Consider the following 24,925-nt stretch of genomic DNA (forward strand, 5'->3'; position numbering starts at 1 on the left):
GCTGGCAATCAGTCTGTGAGCAGGACTTAATGGACTTTATTTAGCACAATCCTGAGAGAACGTGAGGAGTTGAGTGCTGAGGAGCTGAAGCCAGGCTGTGATGAGCATTTTTTTCTTTTAATTGTTCACGTGCTCTTTGAACGGTACAGTTACTGCATTGTGTTACGGTATAAAAAGTTCGGCAATAATCCTGCATGATTTATAGCTCTGCAACAATGGAGCACAGCAGGAATCATAAATTGACATTGGTAGCTTGGTATTGTGTGGGTGTTAAGTACCGTAATGTTGCCTCAGCAGTTCATCTTCACCTTAAAGACACTAACCACATGTTTGAGGACAAAGAAGTTAAAATCTTAACCAGAGAAAAGAAATGGCTTGAGAGGGGAGTGAAGGAAGCATTGTATGTGAAACAGTTGAAACCCAGCCTTAACCGGGGAGGGGGTGTGAGACACGCTTTGTCCCCTGTTTATAATGGGGTACTCAGGTCGAAGCAGTTACAATTTTTTGTTCATGGTAATGAGCCATTCACATCGTCAGGAGAGTCATCAGTCCCATCATTAGGAGGGACAGCTCCTCTGTCATTAGGGGGGTGCTAACTAGAGCACAATAGGTACTAATTAGAGCAGTTGTTAGGCACTAGCCAATAGCAGTCGGCCTCTCGGTAGGAGGTGTCTGGTTAGGTTTAAAACTCCAGCTTTTGCTGGCTTCTGTTATTCTTCTCTACAAGAGTCAAGATAGAAGTCAGACTATGAGAGCAAGAATTTTAGCTGAGGAAGCTTCTGCAATTTGAAGCGAAACGTCCTCGCGTCAAGCAACCCAGTCCAGTCGAAGATTCAAGCTTCTCTACTATAACTCCCATCAATATTAAGACAATTCTGATTTGTTGTGTTAGTTAGCAAGCACAACTTTTTATTCCACTGTAAGCAAGTATACTGTGAGCATGTTACATCCTTCCTAATGAATATGGAAGGCTTTAAAATGCTCCTTGTCACAACCACCATGTTTCATGCCCTTTTGATTAGCATGGGATGGAAACAATTTGGGGGGGGGGGGGGTAGTGAGGCAGAGTTGCACATTCAATGGCTTTAAATGCTCATTAGCTAATAGAGGATGAAAGAGCAAAGCCACTGGCAGAGTTTCACATGACCACACTTGTGCTCCATTTTACTTTTTTCTTCAGAATAAGATGGTGCACCATCATTTTGTTTTCATGAGTATCTGACAATAATTCAATTTCAGTTCAATTTATTTTATTTATGTAGCACCAAATCAACACAAAGCTGCCTCAAGGTGCTTCACACGAGTCAGGTCTAACCTTACAATGCAACCATCTTATGTAAAATGATGTTTTGATTATAATTGAAGAATTCCTCAGTACTTGGGTTACTTGCTTATTGGTGATTGTTCTTTTATTGTGCGTTTTAATCATGTTATGAATGAAACCCTGTTTAATTCTTGGCACATTGTGTTTTTATTACAGCTTAAAAATATTGCCACTAGATTTTACTCTTGTTGATGTTGTTTTTGTTGTTTCTTCTTGGGCAGTTTTATCATTTGCCAGAAATATAGACAATAATACACACATTTTTCAAAACACATTTACTGTTTACATTTATTGATGTCAAACTTAAAACATGGTTATTGATTTTTCCATAAGCATGAAGTTGCAAATGTATTCCCAGTCACATTACTGGTGCAGATAATTATTCCCACTAATCAATGAACAGGGCAAGGATACGAACCCCAGACACCTCCACAGGAGCGGAAGGTCATCATTAGCCAATTTTTGATTTTTCCTTTCACTTCACTGTGCGTCAGTGGTGGTGGTTGCGGCTCTTTGCCACAGAGGACACTGGAACATGTTGGTCCCAGAAAGTCTAACAAAAGAAACCTGGATTGAAACTGATTGTCCTTCCACACAAACAGCTGCACCTCAAGGAGCTCCCCTGTCAAACTCCTGAAGTTTACAGAATCCATCCCCATCACTGGACTCATCCAGGATGGTGATGAAGCTGCATACAGACAGGAGGTGGAACAGCTGGTCCACTGGTGTAGTCAGAACAACCTGGATGTGAACCCATTCAAGACTGTGGAGATAGTGGTAGACTTCAGGAGGAACCCACCATCACTACCCCCCACATAGACTCCATCAGGGAAAAGGCACAGAAAAGGATGTACTTCTTTAGACACGTCAGGAAGTGGATCTCCCACATGGACTCCATCAGGAAAAAGGCACAGGCTCAGACAGCTCAGGAAATTCAACCTTCTGCAGGAACTGCTCATCATCTTCTACACATCCATCATCCAGTCTGTCCTGTGCATCTACATCTCTGTTTGGTTTCCCTCTGCCTCCAAACATGGCAGGCACAGACTGAAACCAAATGTCAGGTTTGCAGGAAAAAAAATCACTGGAGCCAGCCTGCCCTCCATCCAGGAATTATACCAGTCCAGGACCAGGAAGCCAGCTGGTAACATCTCTGCAGATTCCTCCCACCCTGGACACACACTGTTTAAACTCCTGCCCTCTGGTCAACGTTACAGACCTCTGTACATCAGAACAACCAGACACAGGAACAGTTTCTTTCCACAGGCCGTCAAACTGATGAACAATTTAACCTGCCAAAAAACTCACTCATTCATCTACCTCATGAACAACTTAACTTCAATCTGTTTCTGTTTCACACATTTTTTTCCTCTTATTGCACATTTTATTTTACTTACACATTTCATTTGCTCATTTTATTAATGGGTTAGTGTATACATGCCCATACAGAGAGAGTGCAGCTCAAACCAAAGTCAAATTCCTTGTATTCTCTGGATACTTGGTGAATAAAGGCTATTCTGACTCTGATTCTGAACAGTTTTCACCCTGTTATTCCAGGGCCCATTGGTGCTCGTGCTTATCCCTAAAAATTTATAGCAAGAAACACATGAAAGTCTACAAATTCACTTCACACCAGTCCAGTACAGGTTGCTTTCCCAGGCAAACCCGGTACATATGTACAGCTGAGTGGACTGAGAGAATGCAGATGAAATGTCTCGTCCAAAGACCCAGAGTAGTAGCTTGACTGTGAATCAAATCCAGGTGTGTGTATTGGGAGCCCAACACCTTATCCTACTGAGCTACTTGCGCTACACCCGTTATCCTGGCGTAGTATGTAATCTCTCTTGTGTGGCTAATATATCACAAAAGAAAGTAATTAGGTGGGCTTCCTGTGTGCTGACAAAAATGGCTACATATTCTGTGTGCTGAAATTTTGCTACATACCTGGCAGTATGATGTAGCCATTGAGCTCCTCCATCTGCTGTATTTTGATGTGGAGTCAAGCCCAGTTGTAAATTCAACCATTCCGCTTCTTTTGATGTGCAGCAGAGAAGATGAGCTGTTGAGAGTTGAGAGGGTTGCACATCAGCACATCAAAAAGTCTATATATCATTTCATTACCCATGATTCTGTTCTCTGCATTGGCTACGCAGCTTTGCAGCAGAGCAGAAATGACAACCATCTTTCAGTGGACGGCTGACATTTGGCTACAACTGCAGCTGATGGTTGTACAGTATTGCACAAAACATGCTGCTAAATATTTTTTTGCATGTAACTGGAATTGTTGAGTATTTGCAGTGGAATGCAAATGCAGTAATTTCATAAATTTATTATGTACATATTGACCTGAGCAGACTTTTAATTGGCTTGCTGGCCTGTGATATTTTGGAGTAGTTCAAAGCAACCTGAGTTGCCATTGCTGTAGGACAGTATCTTGTCAACAGTGGTTCTCAGTCATCCAGGCTGGAGATATGTAAACATTTACAGCAGCTGGACTTGTTGGTCTTGAAGATTTTTTGACACTAATTCATGTGACTTATTCTGTTGTAAAAACTGAGATTGTGTAGTATCCCCAATATATAGCCTTCGTAGGAGATCGTCTCTGTTATTAAACTAAAAAATATATATATCTAATTGGGAGAGCGATTATTATACAATCCCAATTTTAATGAAGTTGAGACGTTGTGTGAAATGGAAATAAATGCAGAATACAATGATTTGCTAATCCTCTTCAACCTATATTCAATTGAATACACCACAAAGACAAGATATTTAATGTTCAAACTGATAAACGTGTTTTTTTTAAATATTTGCTCATTTTGAAATGGATGCCTGCAACATGTTTAAAAAAAGCTGGGACAGTGGGAACAAAAGACTGGGAAAGTTGATGAATGCTCAAAGAACACCTGTTTGGAACATTTCACAGGTGAACACGTTAATTGGAAACAGGTGTCATGATTGGGTGTAAAAGGAGCATCCCCAAAAGGCTCAGCTGTTCACAAGCAAAGATGGGGTGAGGATCACCACTTTGTGAACAACTGTGTGAAAAAAAAAGTCCATCAGTTTAAGAACATTGTTTCTCAACGTTCAATTGCAAGGAATTTAGGGATTCCATCATCTACAGTCCATAATACAATCAGAAGATTCAGAGAATCTGGAGAACTTTCAAACCAACATTGAATGCCCGTGACCTTCGATCCCTCAGGCAGCACTGCATTAAAAACCGACATCATTGTGTAAAGGATCTTACCGCGTGGGCTCAGGAACACTTCAGAAAACCATTGTCAGTTAACACAGTTCATCACTACATCTACAAGTGCAAGTTAAAACTCTACCATGCAAAGCAAAAGCCAAACATCAACAACATCCAGAAACGCCGCCGCCTTCTCTGGGCCCAAACTCATTTGAAATGGTCACACGCAAAGTGGAAAAGTGTGCTGTGGTCTGATGAGTCCACATTTCAAATTGTTTTTTTTGGAAATCTTGAACGTCATGTCCTCCGGACAAAAGAGGAAATAGTCTATCCAGATTGTTACCAGCGCAAAGTTCAAAACCCAGCATCGGTGCGGTTATGGGGGTGTGTTAGTGCCCATGGCATGGACAACTTACTCGTGCGATGGCACCATCAATGCTGAAAGGTACATCCAGGTTTTGGAGCAACACATGCTGCCATCCAAGCAAGGTCTTTTTCAGGGACATCCCTGCTTATTTCAGCAAGACAATGCCAAGCCACATTCTGCATGTGTTACAACAGCGTGGCTTCATAGTAAAAGAGTGCGGGTACTAGACTGGCCTGCCTGCAGTCCAGACCTGTCGCTCATTGAAAATGTGTGGCGCATTATGAAGCGCAAAATATGACAACGGAGACCCCGGACTGTTTAACAACTGAAGTCCTACATCAAGCAAGAATGGGAAAGAATTCCACCTACAAAGCTTCAACAATTAGTGTCCTCAGTTTCCAAAAGCTTATTGAGTGTTGTTAGAACGAAAGGTGATGTAACACAGTAGTAAACATACCACTGTCCCAGCTTTTTTGAAATGTGTTGCAGGCATCCATTTCAAAATGAGCAAATATTTGCAGAAAAACAATAAAGTTTATTAGTTTGAACATTAAATATCTTGTCCTTGTGGTGTATTCAGTTGATTATAGGTTGAGGAGCATTTACACAACGTCCCAACTTCATTGGAATTGCGGTTGTAAGAGTAGTTTCTCTTCAGTATTGCTTGGCCCATATCCACATAGTGCTTTGTTTTGCAGAAAAATGCTGAGACTGTACCAAGAAACACTTTCTTAAAAATAAAATGTGCTCCTTGTATGATCTGTTTCTATGACAATAATAAACAGCTAGCAACTATCTTATTATCTCTAATGCGTATAGTGATAAAAGAACTCACCTTCAGTGCGAACATGGCATCTGTCTGATCTGCTAACACAGATGAGCCCCCCCCGGTTTCTCTTGTGGTAGATTTTGTGTTGCATATTGAATGACTGTAGACTGACTTCTCCCACTGTGATTTTGATAAGTTTTGCTCCATTTGCTGCAGTTATGACACAGCTACTTTTTGAAGAGTTAGAGATTTTCAACTGAAAGCCTTTGGACTAGCCACACACAAAATAGTGAAGCAGTCAGAAAAAACAAACTTTTTCCCCTCTTGGTGGCCTTATATACTACATTCTCCTTTACACCAATTTAAATAAAGATGCTGGTGCTCAGAAAGGAACACTATATGTACATGGGGGCTTAAAGTGTACTTGTCTCTGCTTGGATGATTGGCAAGATGTTTTGAAGACCAGCAAGTAGTCCAGTTAATATAGACTCAATTTCTAGACTGTTCCATGGTTTGATAATGCAAAACGTTTGTTGAGTGAACTTTTTCATCATCTGTGGACCGATCAATACCTGCACATACTTTGACCTTTTCTCCTTGTTTGCAGTATCAAAACAAAGTCTTTGAGCTCCAACATGACAGCCGTGCAAGGACTCAGGACATCTCTACTCCCCCAAACAATCGATGTGCACGTACATAAGTATCTTCTGAACTCTAATCTTTTCCTGATGGGCAAACAATCGGAGTATTGGTGACAGCCAGAAAAAAATCAACTTCTCAGAAAAATAAGTACTGGTTAATTAGAACAGTTGTACTGCTTGATCAGCTATAATTGCATTTAAAAACATTTTCCGAGGACACATACTCCTACAGAGACCTAGTACATACTTTTACTACAGGTTTCATGGAGAAAGAGAATAACAATATTGTAATCTCTTCATGCTGTTGGTGTAACAATAACGCTGATCTGAAAGTTTGATTCCTCACTTATATCACGTAGGTGTCGGATAAATGGGGCTTGAAACCTGCACCTTTGTTCTTTCACACAATCTATGAGCATATGATACTTAACAGTATGTGTTTCTGATTGAGTGAACATGACAAAATGATTAAAAAAGAAACAGTTGGAGGTTTCGAGCCTCCAACTGTGTTTATTTGGGCAGGTATGTGGCCAAGCTGTTAGGTGCGCATGTTTCCAGTGTGGAAGATTCCGGGCGCAAACCCCACCTCTGCCCATTCTGCATGTAATATGGACTTGCGCTAGGAAGGGCATGCGGTGTGAAACTTGTGCCAAATCAACATGCAGGGCCACTTTGGGCTTGCTGTGGCGATCCTGAGTGAAAACAAGGGAACAGCCGCAGGGACTTACTTTTTACACTCACCCAATATAAATGAACACCCTTAATTTTTTGATGGATGAAAATATACCTATCGGCCTCTGCACCAGGTTAATGTTTCACCATAACCACCATCTTTTGTTTTTCATGAAGGTCCATGTATTAATTTCTGATAAACTGTTGAAAGTCCACTAAATCATCCCGTCTTTGAATGTCAAGGAAATTGGGAGAATTAAAAAACATTCCTGGATTTACTCTCTTATGGGAGCTGCTTCAAATGTTGCCTCATATCTACCCTTCTGCTAAGTCCAAAAAAAATCAGTTCATTAGTTTTTGCGCAAGCCTGCAAATGAAAAAAAAAAGAAAGAAAAAAAAAAAAAAAAAAAAAAGCAGCACTAAAACATTGCTTCCTTTGTGGACTGCAGAGGGTTTTTAGCAACTAACATTTTACTCTTAATGTTGATGTGTCGTGCCTCAGTTGTCCTTTCTGTTCCGACCATTAATACTTTGTTTCAGTACAGACATCTACGTACTTCCAGGTGTATTGATAGGTGGATGTATTGATTTAGTCTAAGCTCATATAAAGAATAAGCAGCAGAATTCCTGCACAGCATTTATTGGAATTGATCCTTTGTGACTGTGAATTCATTTTATCTGACAAACATAAATTCAGATCAGTAAAAGAATAAGCTGTATTGCAATACAAATTTGCTCCACGATGACTTCTCTGCTGCACTGAGCAGCCTGTTAATGTTTTCCCAACCGTCTGTGCTAAAACATGCATGGATGTTTTTTTATGTGTCCAGTTGGATTTTTTTTTTTTTTTTAGCATAGCGGCAAGAAAGAGATGTGTGTTTGTGTGAGAACTGCTAAATGTGGACTTTGTTGTAATCATGGTAATTTGGTTCAAGGACTGTCTGGGGCAATCTTGCAACTAAGAGATGACATACTTAACTGGGAAATGTAATTTAATTGGAATCACTGCTTCTGTTGCCATAGGAAGGATGAATCAAGAGGCACTTAGAGTCCAGTGTCTCCCCATCTTAAATGAATATTTACGTCTTTTATCACTCGATGGTTTATTAGCGTGAAATCAGCATGGAGTGTAAGCTGAAGTAAACAGCTCTATCAGCCCTCTCCGGTTTGTTAGATACCGTGCAGATGGGTTGCCGACTCCACTGATGTTCCTTAAAAGCCTCAAATTTGTCACAACCTTCAGTACTCCTTGGAGAGAGAAACGGGGGCTGTGAATAAGAATGGGGGCAGGAGAGAGGAAAGAGCTTGCTGTCATGAAAAGAGCTGCTTCCTGGCTGGCTAGATGCAATCATAAGCACTATCTGATAGTGCCGGAGGAAATTGGATGAGCTGAGAGCTGTTGGCCGCCAGTGATGGGGAAAGCTGACTCCTTTGTCACTGTGTCAGTCAATTCTCCACTCTCTCACCTGAGAGACTAATCAATAATACAGGCAGAAAGAGGTCCTGTCTTGTCTTTATGCCTCTGGAGACTTTACTGTCACTTATATGATCTAAAGCACCATTTCAGTTATAGGAATGTGGATGGTGTGTTATACGGGTTGTATAAATGCAGTATGTTATAGATACGATTCAGTGTGATATTTTTTTATGTGGATTTAGTACCACGTTTACTCTGTATGTTGGAAGCGATATAATGATACTGTTTAATGCAGCATGTGTGAATGTCCATACGGTCACCAAGGTATAGAAAATCCACATGCTATAAATCTTTGTCTTTGCGCTGGATTAAACTTGTGTTCAGTCAGTGAGGTGACATTCACACACCCTAATTTTTGTCAAGCTTTATGCATTTTTTTTAAGTTAACAAAACCCAGTTTAAGTTATTTTTTTGTGCTTTGTTTGTATGCTATTTTCATGTCTACATGGACTTTCTCGATACACAGTTAACTTGTAACATTAAACTGCCTGTAGGTATGAGTGCTTGGATGGGTTTCTCCTGTGACGGATTGGCAGTTGTACTGTGTTGTGCTTTCAGTGTCCACTTAATCTATGAGCCAGTCATCAATTTTGACCTAATCGGTGCCACGTAAGGTGTCAAAACGACACTTAGAATCCAGCCTCAGTATACCATGGCCAACACAAAAATGTATAATAACCATCTCAGGGTGATAGCTGTAGTCAGCTAGAGACAAATGCAGAATTACACAGAGGTCAATTGAAATTGAATTGACTTGAAATTGAGGTCAAAATGTAAACATGCTTCAGTCATGTTGAAAACTATATCACATTATTTGTCTGATCATTCCACATCCCAATAGCCAGGGGCTGTGAACATGGACCAGGCCGCCGGGCCACCCGCCCTTGACCGCCACCCAATCCTCTCTGCACCCGACCCCCATGGCCCCCTCTGCAGGTGGTGAACCCACAGGAGGGCGGGCCCACGTCGCTCTTTCAGGCTGAGCCCGGTCGGGCCCCATGGGCTAAGGTCTGACCACCAGGCGCTCGCGCGCGGTGGAATGTCCTTGCCTCAAGTGGAGGAGTTTAAGTATCTCGGGGTCTTGTTCACGAGTGAGGGACAGATGGAGTGTGAGATCAATAGATGGATCGGTGCAGCATCTGCAGTGATGCGGTCGCTGTATCGGACCGTCGTGGTGAAGAGAGAACTGAGCAGGGGGGCAAAGCTCTCGATTTACCGATCGATCTACGTTATGATCCTCACCTGTGGTCATGAGATTTGGCTCATGACCGAAAGAACGAGATTGCGAGTACAAGTGGCCGAGATGAGTTTCCTCCGCAGGGTGGCTGGCTGTTGTGAAAGTGTAAGTACACGGACCCACAACAGGGGGCGCAAATGAACGGACAATGGAATAGGTCAAATAACACACTTTACTGTTGTGAATATGCACAACAAGTACAACAGATTACAATAATAGACAAAGTCGAATTCACACAGGTGTCGTGTGGGCAGGCTCGAAGATAGGAGACGCCTCTCCAAAGTAGAACCGGAACCACACGGTTTCCTCCGCCACCAGACCCCGGGAATACTGGAGCCGCCAAGTCCCGAACTCCCAGGTGGCCACTGCCTCCGCGTGTCGGACCTGGTACTGCTGGGGAGGAACAAAGGACAATTAAAGGAGGGCGCGCTCGCACCCAGGAATCCGAACGGCAGGTACGTTACCTCCACCTCTCGTTGGAAAATACTCAGAGCAAAACACAAAAGTCACAAAGATCACTGTTAAACAGTCAGCTGAGCACGTTACCTTCTCAGTAGAAATGATATCTCGGCGTTGAGGTGGAGATGCCGTCCTGCTGATATACCCCTGCAGATCCAATGATTGATGACAGCTGTCGCAGGTGATGGGTGACAGCTGTCACTCTGGCTGCTCCTGCAAGGCGGCAGCGCCCTCTAGTGCCTGGAGCCCGCACTCCAGGCAGGGCGCCCTCTGGTGGTGGTGGGCCAGCAGTACCTCCTCTTCAGCGGCCCACACAACAGGACCCCCCCCTCAACGGGCGCCTCCTGGCGCCCGACCAGGCTTGTCCGGGTGGCGGCGGTAGAAGTCGGCCAGGAGGGCCGGGTCCAGGATGAAGCTCCTCTTCACCCAGGAGCGTTCTTCGGGTCCGTACCCCTCCCAGTCCACCAAATACTGGAAGCCCCGGCCCATCCGTCGGACATCCAAAAGCCGGCGCACAGTCCAAGCCGGCTCGCCATCGATGATCCGGGCAGGAGGTGGTGCCGGACCTGGAGTACAGAGGGGTGAGGTGTGATGTGGTTTGATCCTTGACACGTGAAACACGGGATGGATCCGCAGTGAGGCCGGAAGCTGAAGCCTCACTGCGGCGGGACTGATGACCTTGAGGATTTTAAAGGGACCTATATACCGTTCCTGTAGTTTCGGGGAGGCTACTTGGAGTGGAATGTCCTTGGTTGACAACCACACCTCCTGCCCTGGACGGTACGTAGGGGCCGGGGCCCGCCGACGGTCTGCATGGGCCTTTGCCCTCATCCGGGCCTTCAGCAAAGCAGAACGGGTGGCTCGCCACACCCGACGGCACTTCCGCAGGTGGGCCTGGACCGAGGGCACACCGACCTCTCCCTCAACCACCGGGAACAACGGGGGCTGATACCCTAGACATACCTCAAAAGGGGAGAGGCCGGTGGCTGACGACACTTGGCTGTTGTGGGCATACTCGATCCAGGCCAGATGGGTACTCCAGGCCGCCGGGTGCGCGGCTGTCACGCAACGCAGGGTCTGCTCCATCTCTTGGTTGGCCCGTTCTGCTTGCCCGTTGGTTTGGGGATGATACCCAGATGAGAGACTGACCGTGGCCCCCAGTTCCCGGCAGAAGCTCCTCCAGACGTGCGAGGAGAACTGGGGACCGCGATCGGAGACGATGTCTGTTGGGATCCCATGCAGCCGGACGACGTGGTGGACCAGGAGGTCCACTGTCTCCTGGGCCGTTGGGAGCTTCGGGAGGGCCTCGAAGTGGGCCACCTTGGAGAATCGGTCCACTATCGTGAGGATGACGGTGTTGCCCTGGGACGGCGGGAGGCCCGTGACAAAATCCAGGCCGATGTGAGACCAGGGGCGATGAGGCACGGGCAGCGGCTGTAGCAATCCCGATATCTTGCGATGGTCGGCCTTGCCCCTGGCGCAGGTGGTACAGGCCTGGATATAATCCCGGACGTCGGCCTCCAGGGACGCCCACCAGAAGCGCTGCCGGACAACTGCCACGGTTCTTCGCACCCCTGGATGACAGGAGAGCTTAGAGCCGTGACAGAAGTCCAGGACTGCAGCCCTAGCTTCTGGTGGGACGTAAAGTCTATTCTTCGGCCCGGTTCCGGTGTCCGGGCTTCGTGCCAAGGCCTCCCGGATGGTTCTCTCTACGTCCCAGGTGAGGGTGGCCATCATAGTGGACTCCGGGATGATGGGTTCCGGTGGATCCGACAACTCCGTTTTGACTTCGTCTTCATGTACCCGGGACAAGGCATCCGATCTCTGGTTCTTGGTCCCGGGGCGGTAGGTGATCCGGAAGTCAAAACGGCCGAAGAACAGTGACCAGCGGGCTTGCCTGGGGTTCAGCCGCTTGGCGGTCCTGATATACTCCAGGTTCCGGTGGTCAGTGAAAACCGTGAATGGCACGGACGTTCCCTCCAACAGATGTCTCCACTCTTCAAGGGCCTCTTTCACCGCAAGGAGCTCTCGATTGCCGACGTCATAGTTCCGTTCGGCCGGGGTCAACCTGCGGGAAAAATAGGCACACGGGTGAAGGACCTTATCGGTCTTCCCGCTCTGGGAAAGCACGGCTCCTATCCCTGAGTCCGAGGCGTCCACTTCAACCACTAACTGGCGACTAGGATCGGGCTGCACCAGAACGGGTGCAGACGAGAAGCGCTGTTTCAACTCCTTGAACGCGGCATCGCAACGATCCGACCAGGTGAAGGGGACTTTTGGTGAGGTCAGGGCTGTCAGGGGGCTAACTACCTGACTGTAGCCCTTAATGAACCTCCTGTAGAAATTTGCAAAGCCAAGGAACTGTTGCAGCTTCCTACGGCTAGTGGGTTGGGGCCAGTCTCTCACCGCCGCAACCTTGGCCGGATCAGGAGCGACGGAGTTGGGGGAGATGATAAACCCCAGGAAGGACAAAGATGTGCGGTGAAACTCACACTTCTCGCCCTTCACAAACAGCCGGTTCTCCAACAACCGCTGCAGGACCTGACGTACATGCCGGACATGAGTCTCAGGATCCGGAGAAAAGATGAGTATATCGTCTAGATATACGAAGACGAATCGGTGCAGGAAATCCCGCAAGACATCATTAACTAATGCTTGGAACGTCGCGGGGGCGTTTGTGAGGCCGAACGGCATGACCAGGTGGAACTGTTAAGTGTTTTTCACTGCTCAACCACAACACTCCAGGCTTATCTATCCTCAAGCACAAATTGCCCAATGTTTTCCTCCAGAGGAATGTCTTCAGGCTCTGGTGAGATTATTCGGCTCCTTCTTATCTCAATCCACAAAGACGATAAAGTGACAGACTTAAACATGGACAAGACTGAAGCATGCTCCATTTTTCCCTTTACCTCCCTTCCTGCTCCCCCATCACTTACCCCATCCCGGCCACCGCTCATGCCACCCCTTCCCCCTCCGGGGACTGCGCGGTTTTTAAGCTGCGGCAGGTCCCCGTTCCCCCCAAGCTAGCGGCGGCGTGACTCAAGTTGCAGCGACCTTCACCCACTTTACCTCAATTCGGATGACGGACTGCTTCAAGTTTAGTGCACATAAACAATGTCAAATGTATATGTGTTGTCTTTAATTTTGATGTGTGCCATTATAACAGTAAACAAGTAATAATTGTGGATTAATTGCTGTATCTTGTCTGAGGTAATTGGAGTGTAAACGTAATTGCCCTTTTTTGGGATCAATAAAGTTGTCTGAAGTCTGAAGTCTTCCAAAAAGGTATAGTTTGGACTATCTGTGACTAAATGTTATGGAGTTGTGTAGGAAAAAAACAGCAAAAGTGGTGACAAAGGTCAGTTTCAGTTTGTACAGGGGTCAAAAGTCAAAATTGCTCCAATCTCAGTAAAAAATGATGCAAGTTATTGGTTGAAATAAAAGGATTAATGAATGAAATAGTTTTGACTATGTTGACTGCTTGGTCTCCAAAGTAAATGTCAAACAAGGTTGATGCCCATTGAATTCTGACATGTGATATATGTTACCCTGTAACGTAATAACTAAGCATGACAGATGGTGCACACTATTCCTTTTTAGAACCCCATAACCCAAACAATAATTAGCCCAATTAACCCAAACAGTGGTTTAGCAAACCCTGTTTGCTAAATCATTCTAAAAATGCTGATTCACTGGACTCAGTGATGTATTGCAGTGTTTCCTCCACAGTCTTATAGGCCAGAAATATTTTTTTTATTACGGCTAATGAAAAATCGTGCCGACAAAATTAATTTGGAATTCGACTGTTCTGGTGCATCTACAGTGCTTTGATTATGGCTTTCCTTCATACACGCTGTCTTCTGTGCAGCAACTGTATTATTTTATATTTATTTTTTTTATCTTACCAGTGGTCATCTGACAGCAACATGATATTCAGAATTGCTGTTAAATAGCCTCCTGTCCAGTATCAACAGTATCCATTCAAGTTTGCAGTCAAGGTACATATGGTGTTGCAGATGACTTGTTTTTTTTTTAATCAATCAATCAATCAATCAATTTTTTTATATAGCGCCAAATCACAACAAACAGTTGCCCCAAGGCGCTTTATATTGTAAGGCAAGGCCATACAATAATTATGTAAAACCCCAACGGTCAAAACGACCCCCTGTGAGCAAGCACTTGGCTACAGTGGGAAGGAAAAAACTCCCTTTTAACAGGAAGAAACCTCCAGCAGAACCAGGCTCAGGGAGGGGCAGTCTTCTGCTGGGACTGGTTGGGGCTGAGGGAGAGAACCAGGAAAAAGACATGCTGTGGAGGGGAGCAGAGATCAATCACTAATGATTAAATGCAGAGTGGTGCATACAGAGCAAAAAGAGAAAGAAACAGTGCATCATGGGAACCCCCCAGCAGTCTACGTCTGTAGCAGCATAACTAAGGGATGGTTCAGGGTCACCTGATCCAGCCCTAACTATAAGCTTTAGCAAAAAGGAAAGTTTTAAGCCTAATCTTAAAAGTAGAGAGGGTGTCTGTCTCCCTGATCTGAATTGGGAGCTGGTTCCACAGGAGAGGAGCCTGAAAGCTGAAGGCTCTGCCTCCCATTCTACTCTTACAAACCCTAGGAACTACAAGTAAGCCTGCAGTCTGAGAGCGAAGCGCTCTATTGGGGTGATATGGTACTACGAGGTCCCTAAGATAAGATGGGACCTGATTATTCAAAACCTTATAAGTAAGAAGAAGAATTTTAAATTCTATTCTAGAATTAACAGGAAGCCAATGAAGAGAGGCCAATATGGGTGAGATATGAAATCCTGCATCTCAGATCATGTAATCTAAGGTGTCTGAAACTCCTTCTCAGTAACCCCTGTTTGACACCAGACAGCTACGTTTTTGACCAAACAAATATGACTTTGAGATTCTTTTTGTCAGTGAGAGATCGTCTGCGATGCTGATAAATGTTTGAGGTGTTTGTTTGTATCCAGTGGCTTAAATCCCGTCCGCTCTCACACTTTGCTGCCATATTTTTTTAAATTTATTTTTTGGTGACAAGAAGTCTAAAAGAATTTTGTGCTCATTGTGATACAGTGGCAGGACAAAGTAGACTGGTGGGCTGCCACAGCGACGGTAATTAATGGGAATTTTGTTTTTGTGCCAACATGATGCAGTGACAGTTGAATGACTCATTTGGCAAAATTATGATTATTTTGATGATGCTGCTGGCCTCGTAAGTGCCCTGTAGCCTGTAGCTCCTTGCTACTATAAATGGGAGGACAAAGGTAAGACTGTTGGGAGTTAGTAATCCAAAATTCAGGGTTATGTTATAATAAAGACAAAATTGGCTTGCACCTGGATCACCGTCAGATTTAATGTGTACTTCCTCTTACAGTGGCCAGTTTCTCCTGCAGGTTTTGTAGAAATTGAATCATTAGTACTTGACTATGCCTGCTAAAAGATGGACGCTAAAACATAGCCTTCCTGGCTGAGGCAATTATGCCAGATAGATGTGCGTGTCAGTACTGCACACACACTGTCCTGTTTGTGTAAGTGAAAGTGTCCTGTCAGAGAAGAGTGTAGGTCTCACAGTACTTCCTGAAAGTGTCACCGGGTGTCAGACTGTGGTGAGCCCCTCCTACACTGCGGGGATGTGATAGATGATCTCACAAGCAATGCAAATGCTGTCATTAGTATCTGCATCATTAGTTGTGTAATTATTGTGGAACAAAACCCCAGAGAGACTCACAACAGTCAGCTGCTGTCACATAATATAGTGCGACATCAGGCATGGAGGACATGTGGCATAATGGAGACACACACAGTGACACTTGCTGAATGATTTATTACGGTGATACTGAGGATCAGCAGCTTTGACATTGTCTCTGCACAATATGTTCATGCCAGTTGTGTGGAGTGATGCTGAACTGTCTTTTGATTTTTGTTCTGTTCTTCATTTCTCCCCACAGTTCCCTGATACCTGTGATGAGTCTGCTTCTCCATTCATCTTCATCTGCACCAACCCCCAGGAGCTGCTGGTCAAATTTCCAATGAAAGGGAAGCACAAGATCTGTAAGTCCTTCTCCTTTCCTGTCAAGGGAAGTGTAGGTGAAATTAGCTTGAGCCTCTTGTAAGGTGTTTTTTTTTTTTTTTTTTTTATTTGTCTTATTTGTGCTTGCGAGCTCCTATCTACACGTAAGTGGAAGTGAAAGAATGATTCTCGTGCGCTGTGTTTCTGGTTGCTATTTTTTTCCTTTATCAGTAAAAACAAAACTACATGTACACACACGCACACACAAATCCTGTCTAAGAGCCGTCTGTAAAGACAGGATTTTGCTGTCAGGTTGCCTGGGGGACAAACCAGGCCTGGATGTGCAGCGCTGTTGCTGTATTGTGTGATTTACAATAGGACTCAAGCACATTTTCCCATTGCTGCTGCTGCAAAATGATGGACCTGCAAGCTCTTTTGTTAATGTTTCAAAACCCTCTAAAGACTTGAGATGATTGTTTATGCAGCTGTGCCTCTTTCAAATCTTTCCAGAGCCATAGAGGAGGTTTTGATAAGCTCGAGGCAAAATGTAGTGAGAGCCCTGTCCTTTACTGCAAAAGGACGCTCTCTCTATTTGGGCACAAGCTCAGATAAGTGAAAAAGAAATAATGTGCTTGATAAATATTGAATTTTGTACAAATTTATGTTACATTTAATGAACTTGTTCAGCTTTCAAAGTATATCTGTAGTAATAATAACAGTAATATCTTTATTTATATGGTGCTTTCTGAGAATTCAAAGTGTAGTTCAGTTCAGTTGTAGCAATAATAATATGGTACAATTTAACACTGTCCCTCTAATTTAAAAACACAACAGGTGAATACTGTTAAATAGAAGTGTGCGCGGGATGAACGGCTCATAAAGTCGTCCACTGTAGATTCAGATTTTGAGCAGACTGTGTCTTCACTAAAGTGGCATGTAGAACGTTGGAGTTTAGCTGCTTTTTTGTTGTTGTTGAATTGTTGGTTTGTTTAGGTTTTTGTTGTTTTTGTTACGGGACATAGACTGCTATAGTGGGTGTGCGCCAAGATGAAACAGAACTGAATCAGACAAAACAATATGTTTTGTGACACAGATAAACAGGTACACGCTAAAGCAGACGTTCTTCCTTCTGTCTGGCTGCGCACGTGGCTGGTACTGTGTCCTTTATGAGTGATCCGATTCTTTTGAACAGTTCTTTCGTGTGAACTAAGCTGGGAGCCGTTTGTTTTATCAATCGGTCTGCTAAAATTTTACTGCCCTCAAGGTCATGACTGACTGAGGAAACCTATTAGTAACAGATTTAAACAATTTGTCCAGTGGCAAATATTGCTTAACCCATCAGTCTCTGGTGGATCTGAGGCACCGATGGACCGATAATGTCACATTTCCACTGGCAACATGAAGAACTGCATTCAGCAAAATGATTTTCCCAGTTTCAAGACTTATGTGTGTCAAGGGGAAGCAGGATTTGAGTGGGATTCGCTGAGGTCTGAACACAAATATGGCTGGAATCCAGCTGGCTCTTGGATCATGATGTCATACATCCTCACTACATTCATGCATTTGCAGCGTCCTTTCCACTGTGGCAGCGTGCAGCAGTGAGGACAGCAAACAACCTTCTTTCATTTTGGTGCCTTCTCGGCAATAAACTGTACTGTTTTATTCCTCAATCTGATCTTGACTAAGCGAACAGCCATACTGCTTGTTGCTGCGTCAGGAATTGTCATCTCGTGCTGAATTCACAACCAGCACTGGAGCTTTGGCCAATCAGAAGGCCAGTCTGTAGCATCAGACAACCACATGATATGGAGACTTGAGTATCGTAAGAGTACCGAATAGATAGATGACAAAATGGCTAACAAATGTGCAACCACCGGGAAAGCTCTCCGCATGATGTCCGCTCAAAGTGTTGATCGTGCACCAAACTTTCTGATGGATTTGCCAGACATCAGCTGTCAAGTAATGCATTTAATGAATGAGAAAAGGATTTGTACAGAAGAAAAACAGCCACTAATGGATATTAATATTTTGTATATGTCACAGTATGACATTTTCCTCAATCCGTCATAGTGTGACAGACACTTATAAATAGCTCAACTGTCAATCCACATAGGCAAATAGGTGGAGTTTGTGCAAGAGCTACAGTTTTGATCCTTATCTCCAGTTTCTGTTGGGCAAAGCAGACAAGAGTCCATGACTCCCGCTGGACCAGTTGCCAGTCCATGACAGGAGCCATTTTACAGCTGGGTGGACTGACACAATGTAGATGAAGTGTCTTGCCTAAGGACACCTACAGGTAGCACCAGCGGGTTTTGAACCCGGGTCTTCATGATGTCACGCGGCTCCTTTGCCACTGAGCTACGTGCTCCATCAGCTGGCAAACAATTACACAAAGTTGCTGCATGTTATGCAAATGTTCTACCATCTGTCATTTTCTTATTAGCCACTGTAGCACGTGACTAGATCCTGAAATTAACAGCTGTATGTACTCAATTGATTTAAAATTGAAAATCTTTTTTCTTTTCTTTTCTTTTCTTTTTTTTATCAAAAATTGTTTGGAATCAAAAATAGATTTTGAATCAAATAGTGACCCCAGGAATCTGAATCAAATCGTAAGATGCTGAAAGAGTCACACCCCTAAATGCTATATTTCATGTTTGCTAATGAACACCCGTAAATCCTGCACGCTGTAGCTTTAAGAAGTAGTACCCGATTGAAGGGCGAGTGGTAACAAAATGTTGCTTGGTTTTTCATTCTTTCTATGCAACTACAACCCAAAGCTGAGAAGTGAATGTGATAACATGGAGGCAGTTCTCACCCATTTGAAAATGGAGATATTTTTTTTTCTGGCTTTGATCTCCCTCTAGAAATCTTTCAGCATGTATTCAAACTGTTGTGCAACACTAAAAATATAATGAACAGTCGTCCATGTACTCTTATCAGCTAAAGCCAACAAAGCACAGTGGAAATCAGAGATGTTGCTGATATTTTTTGTCTTTGTTTTTTAGAGTTGTGTGCAGGGACAGTCCGTGCACACAGTCAGCGTACGTGTAGCTGCTGTAACATTTGAGGTACAATTATTAACCAGTTGTGTTTCAGTTTAACTGACACGCGTGGCCTTGAAACGTGATGAAACATGGTGTCGTGTTGTTGACCTGCTTTGTGTTTGTGATCAGTTTATCTGTACCTCAGTGATATAAATCCACAGTAGCTGCTGGTTTATTGACTCAGTCACTTACATTTTATTGGTTGGGAAGAATGTGGTTTTTGAACGTGCACTTGGAAGTAGAAACCATTAGGAGCAGGTGCTCGTTGTTGTGTTGTCAGTCCCCCCCCCCCCCAAAAAAAAGATAACTTTTGTTTTCTTTTTTTAAGGAAAAGGTCGCATTTCATATACCGGTGTATCAAAAAGGGTGGACTTGTAACGCTCTAGTTAATTTTTATGAACATCAGATGTAATTTCTTGGCGACGAGAAGACCTATCAAGGCAATCTTGGTATCATTTTAAAGCTTAGGATGGGATGTTCTCTTTCCAGTGATATGTATTTCATAACATTTGGACATAAGTCAAGGAATGTCTGGTCTGTTGAAATAATTTTATCAGGGGTGTACTCAGTGGTGGTGATTCAGTAATTAATTCAATAATTCATAGTCAGTTTTGCCCATATTCTTTAAATATGTTATATTATGAAAGAACAGGTTCTTCAGAACATTTTGACACAGTTCCATGGATTTTGCATGAAAACTAAATCAAACCTTTGCTTATTTTAAAGGAAGTTACCTTTTAATGTGAACCAGTGACATTTTACCTGCTGAAAGGTGCTGCAGTACATTTCTATGTTTTGTTATTGTCACACTCAATTCCAGCTTTATCCCAACTCTTATGGCTCCCACATGCAGAAATGAATAGAAGTCCTATTCTGAGCAGCCCCCCGCCACCACTCACTCACACACACACACACACACACACACACACACACACCACACACACACACACACACACACACACACACACACACACACACACACACACCACACACACACACACACACACATTACTAATTACCATCAGAATTCTTTGTCTGAACAGTACTAAAGGCACCTTGACACTTGCACAAATTTGATCCCTGCACTGCCGCCCAATTCATCGTGCCAATGCGTCCCACTTTGCCCTGCTTGATGCTACGCTATATAAAATAATAATTTCGTAGCCAATGACACATTTGCTCTTAGAACTTGGATGATGAAACTATTCTGTCATCACTCCCAGAATCACAGAGAATTTATCTACAGCTGCAGGTTATTTTGTGTGCGTCGTGTGGTGGTGAACACATTTGGAATCTTGTCTCAAAGGTAAAGTTTATATATATATATATATATATATATATATATATATATATATACACACACATGAGGTCTGTGAGAAAAGTATCCAACCTTTTTATTTTATGCAAAACTATATGGATTTGATTCATATGTTTTTACGTCAGCCAAGCTTGAACCTTCGTGCGCATGCATGAGTTTTTCCACGCATGTCGGTTGCGTCATTCGCCTGTGGGCAGGCTTTGAGTGAGCAGTGGTCCACCCCTCTCGTCGTTGTTTCATTGTGAGGAAATGGCGGAATGATTTGGGCTTTTTTTCCATCAGAATTTTTTCAGAACTGTTAGAGACAGGCAGCTGGAAACCATTCGAAAATTTATCTGACTTTTGGTGAAAATTTTACGGGCTTCACAGAGAATAAGGACTGTTATTACAGCTTTAAGGACGGCCCACAATGGCGCACGGCGCGCCGCGCTCCAAGCCGACAATCGAGAGGCAGAAACCACCACATCATTTCTAAACGGATGGCTGTGTGGCTCCGGGACCGTCGTGTGCAATTTCTCTGGTTATCACAAGAGCTGGACATCAGCCATTTTCCAGCAGATTTCACTTTTAACAAGAGATTTTGTCATGGAAAGCAGCGCAGAGGCTTCGCGCGTCACGACTGATTCGCTGATGAAGCGAGACAAAGGAACACCTCCGTTTCGGAGTGTTAGAGGACAAGTTGGGACATGCCTATCTCGGCTTTCAGTGCTTACCAGTCGAGTGAGTATAAGAGAAATTGTGGAGAGCTGGACATGTATGTATATATATACCCTCGTATATATATACAGTGGGAAAATAAGTATTTGACCCCCGACAGTTTTGCAGGTTTTCCCACCTACAAAGAATGGAGAGGTCTGTAATTTTTGTTGTAGATACACTTCAACTGTGAGAGGCAGAATCTAAAAAAAAAGAAGCCAGAAAATCACATTGTATGATTTTTAAATAATTAATTTGCATTTTATTGCATAAAATAAGTATTTGACCCCCTAGAAAAACAGAGCTTAACAATTGGTACAGAAACATTTGTCTGCCATTACAGAGGTCAGACATTTCCTGTAGTTTTGACCAAGATTTCACACACTGCAAAAGGGATTTTGGTCCACTCCTCCATACAGCTCTTCTCCAAATCTTTCAGGTTTGGAGTTTCAGCTCCCTCCAAAGATTTCCTATTGAGTTCAGGTCTGGAGACTGGCCAGGCCACTCCAGGACCTTGAAATGCTTCTTATGGAGCCCCTCCTTAGTTAGCCTGGCTGTGTGTTTGGGCTCATTGTCATGCTGGAAGACCCAGCCATGACCTATCTTCAATGCTCTTACTGAGGGAAGGAGGTTGTTTGCCAAAATCTCGCAATACATGACCCCATCCATCCTCCGTTCAATACAGTGCAGTCGTCCTGTCCCCTTTGCAGAAGAGCACCCCCAGAGTATGATGTTTCCACCCCCATGCTTCATGGTTGGGATGGTTTTCTTGGGGTTGTTCTCATCCTCTAAACATGGTAAGTGGAGTTGACTCCAAAAAGCTCTATTTTGGTCTCATCTGACCACATGACCTTCTCCCATGCCTCCTCTGGATCATCCAGATGGTCACTGGTGAACTTCAAATGGGCCTGGACATGTGCTGGCTTGAGCAGGGGGACCTTGTTGCCCTGCAGGATTTTAAACCATGACAGCATCATGTGTTACTAATGTAATCTTTGTGACTGTGGTCCCAGCTCTCTTCAGGTCATTGACCAGGTCCTCCTGTGTAGTTCTGAGCTTTATCAGAATCATCCTTACCCCACAAACTGAGATCTTGCATGGAATCCCAGACCGAGGGAGACTGACAGTCATCTTGTGTTTCTTCCACTTTCTAAAAAATAATCATAACAGTTGTCTTCTACCAAGCTGCTTGCCTGTTGCCCTGTAGTCCATCCCAGCGTTGTGCAGGTCTACAGTTTTGTCCCTGGTGTCCTTAGACAGCTCTTTGGTCTTGGCTATGGTGGACAGGTTGGAGTGTGAATGATTGTGTGAACAGGTGTCTGTTATACAGGTAACAAGTTCAAACAGGTGCAATAATACGGTAAAGAGTGCAGAATAAGAGGGCTTCTTAAAGAAAAATGAACAGGTCTGTGAGAGACAGAATTCTTGCTGGTTGGTAGGTGTTCAAATACTTATTTTATGCAATAAAATGCAAATTAATTATTTAAAAGTCATACAATGTAATTTTCTGGAATTTTTTTTTAGATTCTCTCTCTCACAGTTGAAGTGTACCTACAATAAAAATTACAGACCTCTACATAGCAATGCTAGTACTGTGGTAACCATAGCAACCAGGACAGTAATCTTGTCATTACCTGTTGTATTTATTAGGTGCAATAATTTAACTTATGGTGCAAACTTAAGTCACTTTATCTACTATATTTTAACCTGTCCATATTGTAAATATCAGAGTAACTTACCGTACATTTCACGCTGAAGTCACTTTATCTGATCACTTTTATATCCCGACAGTGTATATCATCCCGGCAGTGCTGCATTGAACTGAACAATGGTAGCCTTAGCATTACCTGGCACTCAGTGCTTTTTTTAGTTCTTGTTTTTTAAAGAGATACTTGTCTGTTTTATTGCATGCCTTTCTATTCCTACTGTTCTATGCTGCGATGTGACACTGAAATTTCCCCATTGAGGGATGAATAAAGGCTTATCTTATCTTATCTTATCTTATTCTTTGTAGATGGGAAAACCTGCAAAACTGACAGAGGGTCAAATACTTACTTTCCCCACTGTATATACAACCCCTGGCAAAAATTATGGAATCACCGGCCTCGGAGGATGTTCATTCAGTTGTTTAATTTTGTAGAAAAAAAAGCACATCACAGACATGACAAAAACTAAAGTAATTTCAAATGGCAACTTTCTGGCTTTAAGAAACACTATAAGAAATCAGGAAAAAAAATTGTGGCAGTCAGTAACGGTTACTTTTTTAGACCAAGCAGAGGAAAAAAATATGGACTCACTCAATTCTGAGGAAAAAATTATGGAATCATGAAAAACTAAAGAACGCTCCAACACATCACTAGTATTTTGTTGCACCACCTCTGGCTTTTAGAACAGCTTGCAGTCTCTGAGGCATGGACTTAATGAGTGACAAACAGTACTCTTCATCAATCTGGCTCCAACTTTCTCTGATTGCTGTTGCCAGATCAGCTTTGGCAGGTTGGAGCCTTGTCATGGACCATTTTCTTCAACTTCCACCAAAGATTTTCAATTGGATTAAGATCCGGACTATTTGCAAGCCATGACATTGACCGTATGTGTCTTTTTTGCAAGGAATGTTTCACAGTTTTTGCTCTATGGCAAGATGCATTATCATCTTGAAAAATGATTTCATCATCCCCAAACATCCTTTCAGTTGATGGGATAAGAAAAGTGTCCAAAATATCAACGTAAAGTTGTGCATTTATTGATGATGTAATGACAGCCATCTCCCCAGTGCCTTTACCTGACATGCAGCCCCATATCATCAATGACTGTGGAAATTTACATGTTCTCTTCAGGCAGTCATCTTTATAAATCTCATTGGAACGGCATCAAACAAAAGTTCCAGCATCATCACCTTGCCCAATGCAGATTCGAGATTCATCACTGAATATGACTTTCATCCAGTCATCCACAGTCCACGATTTCTTTTCCTTAGCCCATTGTAACCTTGTTTTTTTCTGTTTAGGTGTTAATGATGGCTTTTGTTTAGGTTTTCTGTATGTAAATCCCATTTCCTTTAGCCGGTTTCTTACAGTTTGGTCACAGACGTTGACTCCAGTTTCCTCCCATTCGTTCCTCATTTGTTTTGTTGTGCATTTTCGATTTTTGAGACATATTGCTTTAAGTTTTCTGTCTTGACGCTTTGATGTCTTCCTTGGTCTACCGATATGTTTGCCTTTAACAACCTTCCCATGTTGTTTGTATTTGGTCCAGAGTTTAGACACAGCTGACTGTGAACAACCAACATCTTTTGCAACATTGCGTGATGATTTACCCTCTTTTAAGAGTTTGATAATCCTCTCCTTTGTTTCAATAGACATCTCTCGTGTTGGAGCCATGATTCATGTCAGTGCACTTGGTGCAACAGCTCTCCAAGGTGTGATCACTCCTTTTTAGATGCAGACTAACGAGAGGATTTGATTTGATGCAGGTGTTTTGGGGATGAAAATTTACAGGGTGATTCCATAATTTATCAGAATCAGAAGTTTTTTGCCATTGCCAATGAACATGATTCACAGACTAGGAATTTGCTTTGATATAATGGTGCAACATTAAGCAGAAAGCAATAAAAAATGCTAAGATAAAATAGAAAATATGTGCTAAAATAAGATAAAATATAAGATAAAATATGAAATATGAAACGCTGTGTGCAACAGAAAAACAG

General features: G+C 43.3%; 1 protein-coding gene across 1 annotated transcript in view; it reads left to right on the plus strand.

Moving 5' to 3' along the window:
- The window catches only part of trip4 (thyroid hormone receptor interactor 4), a 330,410-nt gene that overhangs the window by 170,366 nt on the left and 135,119 nt on the right, over positions 1-24,925 (plus strand). Inside the window, exon 12 of the mRNA XM_034159790.1 lies at positions 16,097-16,199. Within this exon, the coding sequence (XP_034015681.1) occupies positions 16,097-16,199 (103 nt within the window). The remainder of the gene's footprint in view (positions 1-16,096; positions 16,200-24,925) is intronic.

This window comes from Thalassophryne amazonica, chromosome 2, assembly GCF_902500255.1.
Source record: "Thalassophryne amazonica chromosome 2, fThaAma1.1, whole genome shotgun sequence".
In the NCBI taxonomy this organism is placed as follows: Eukaryota; Metazoa; Chordata; class Actinopteri; order Batrachoidiformes; family Batrachoididae; genus Thalassophryne; species Thalassophryne amazonica.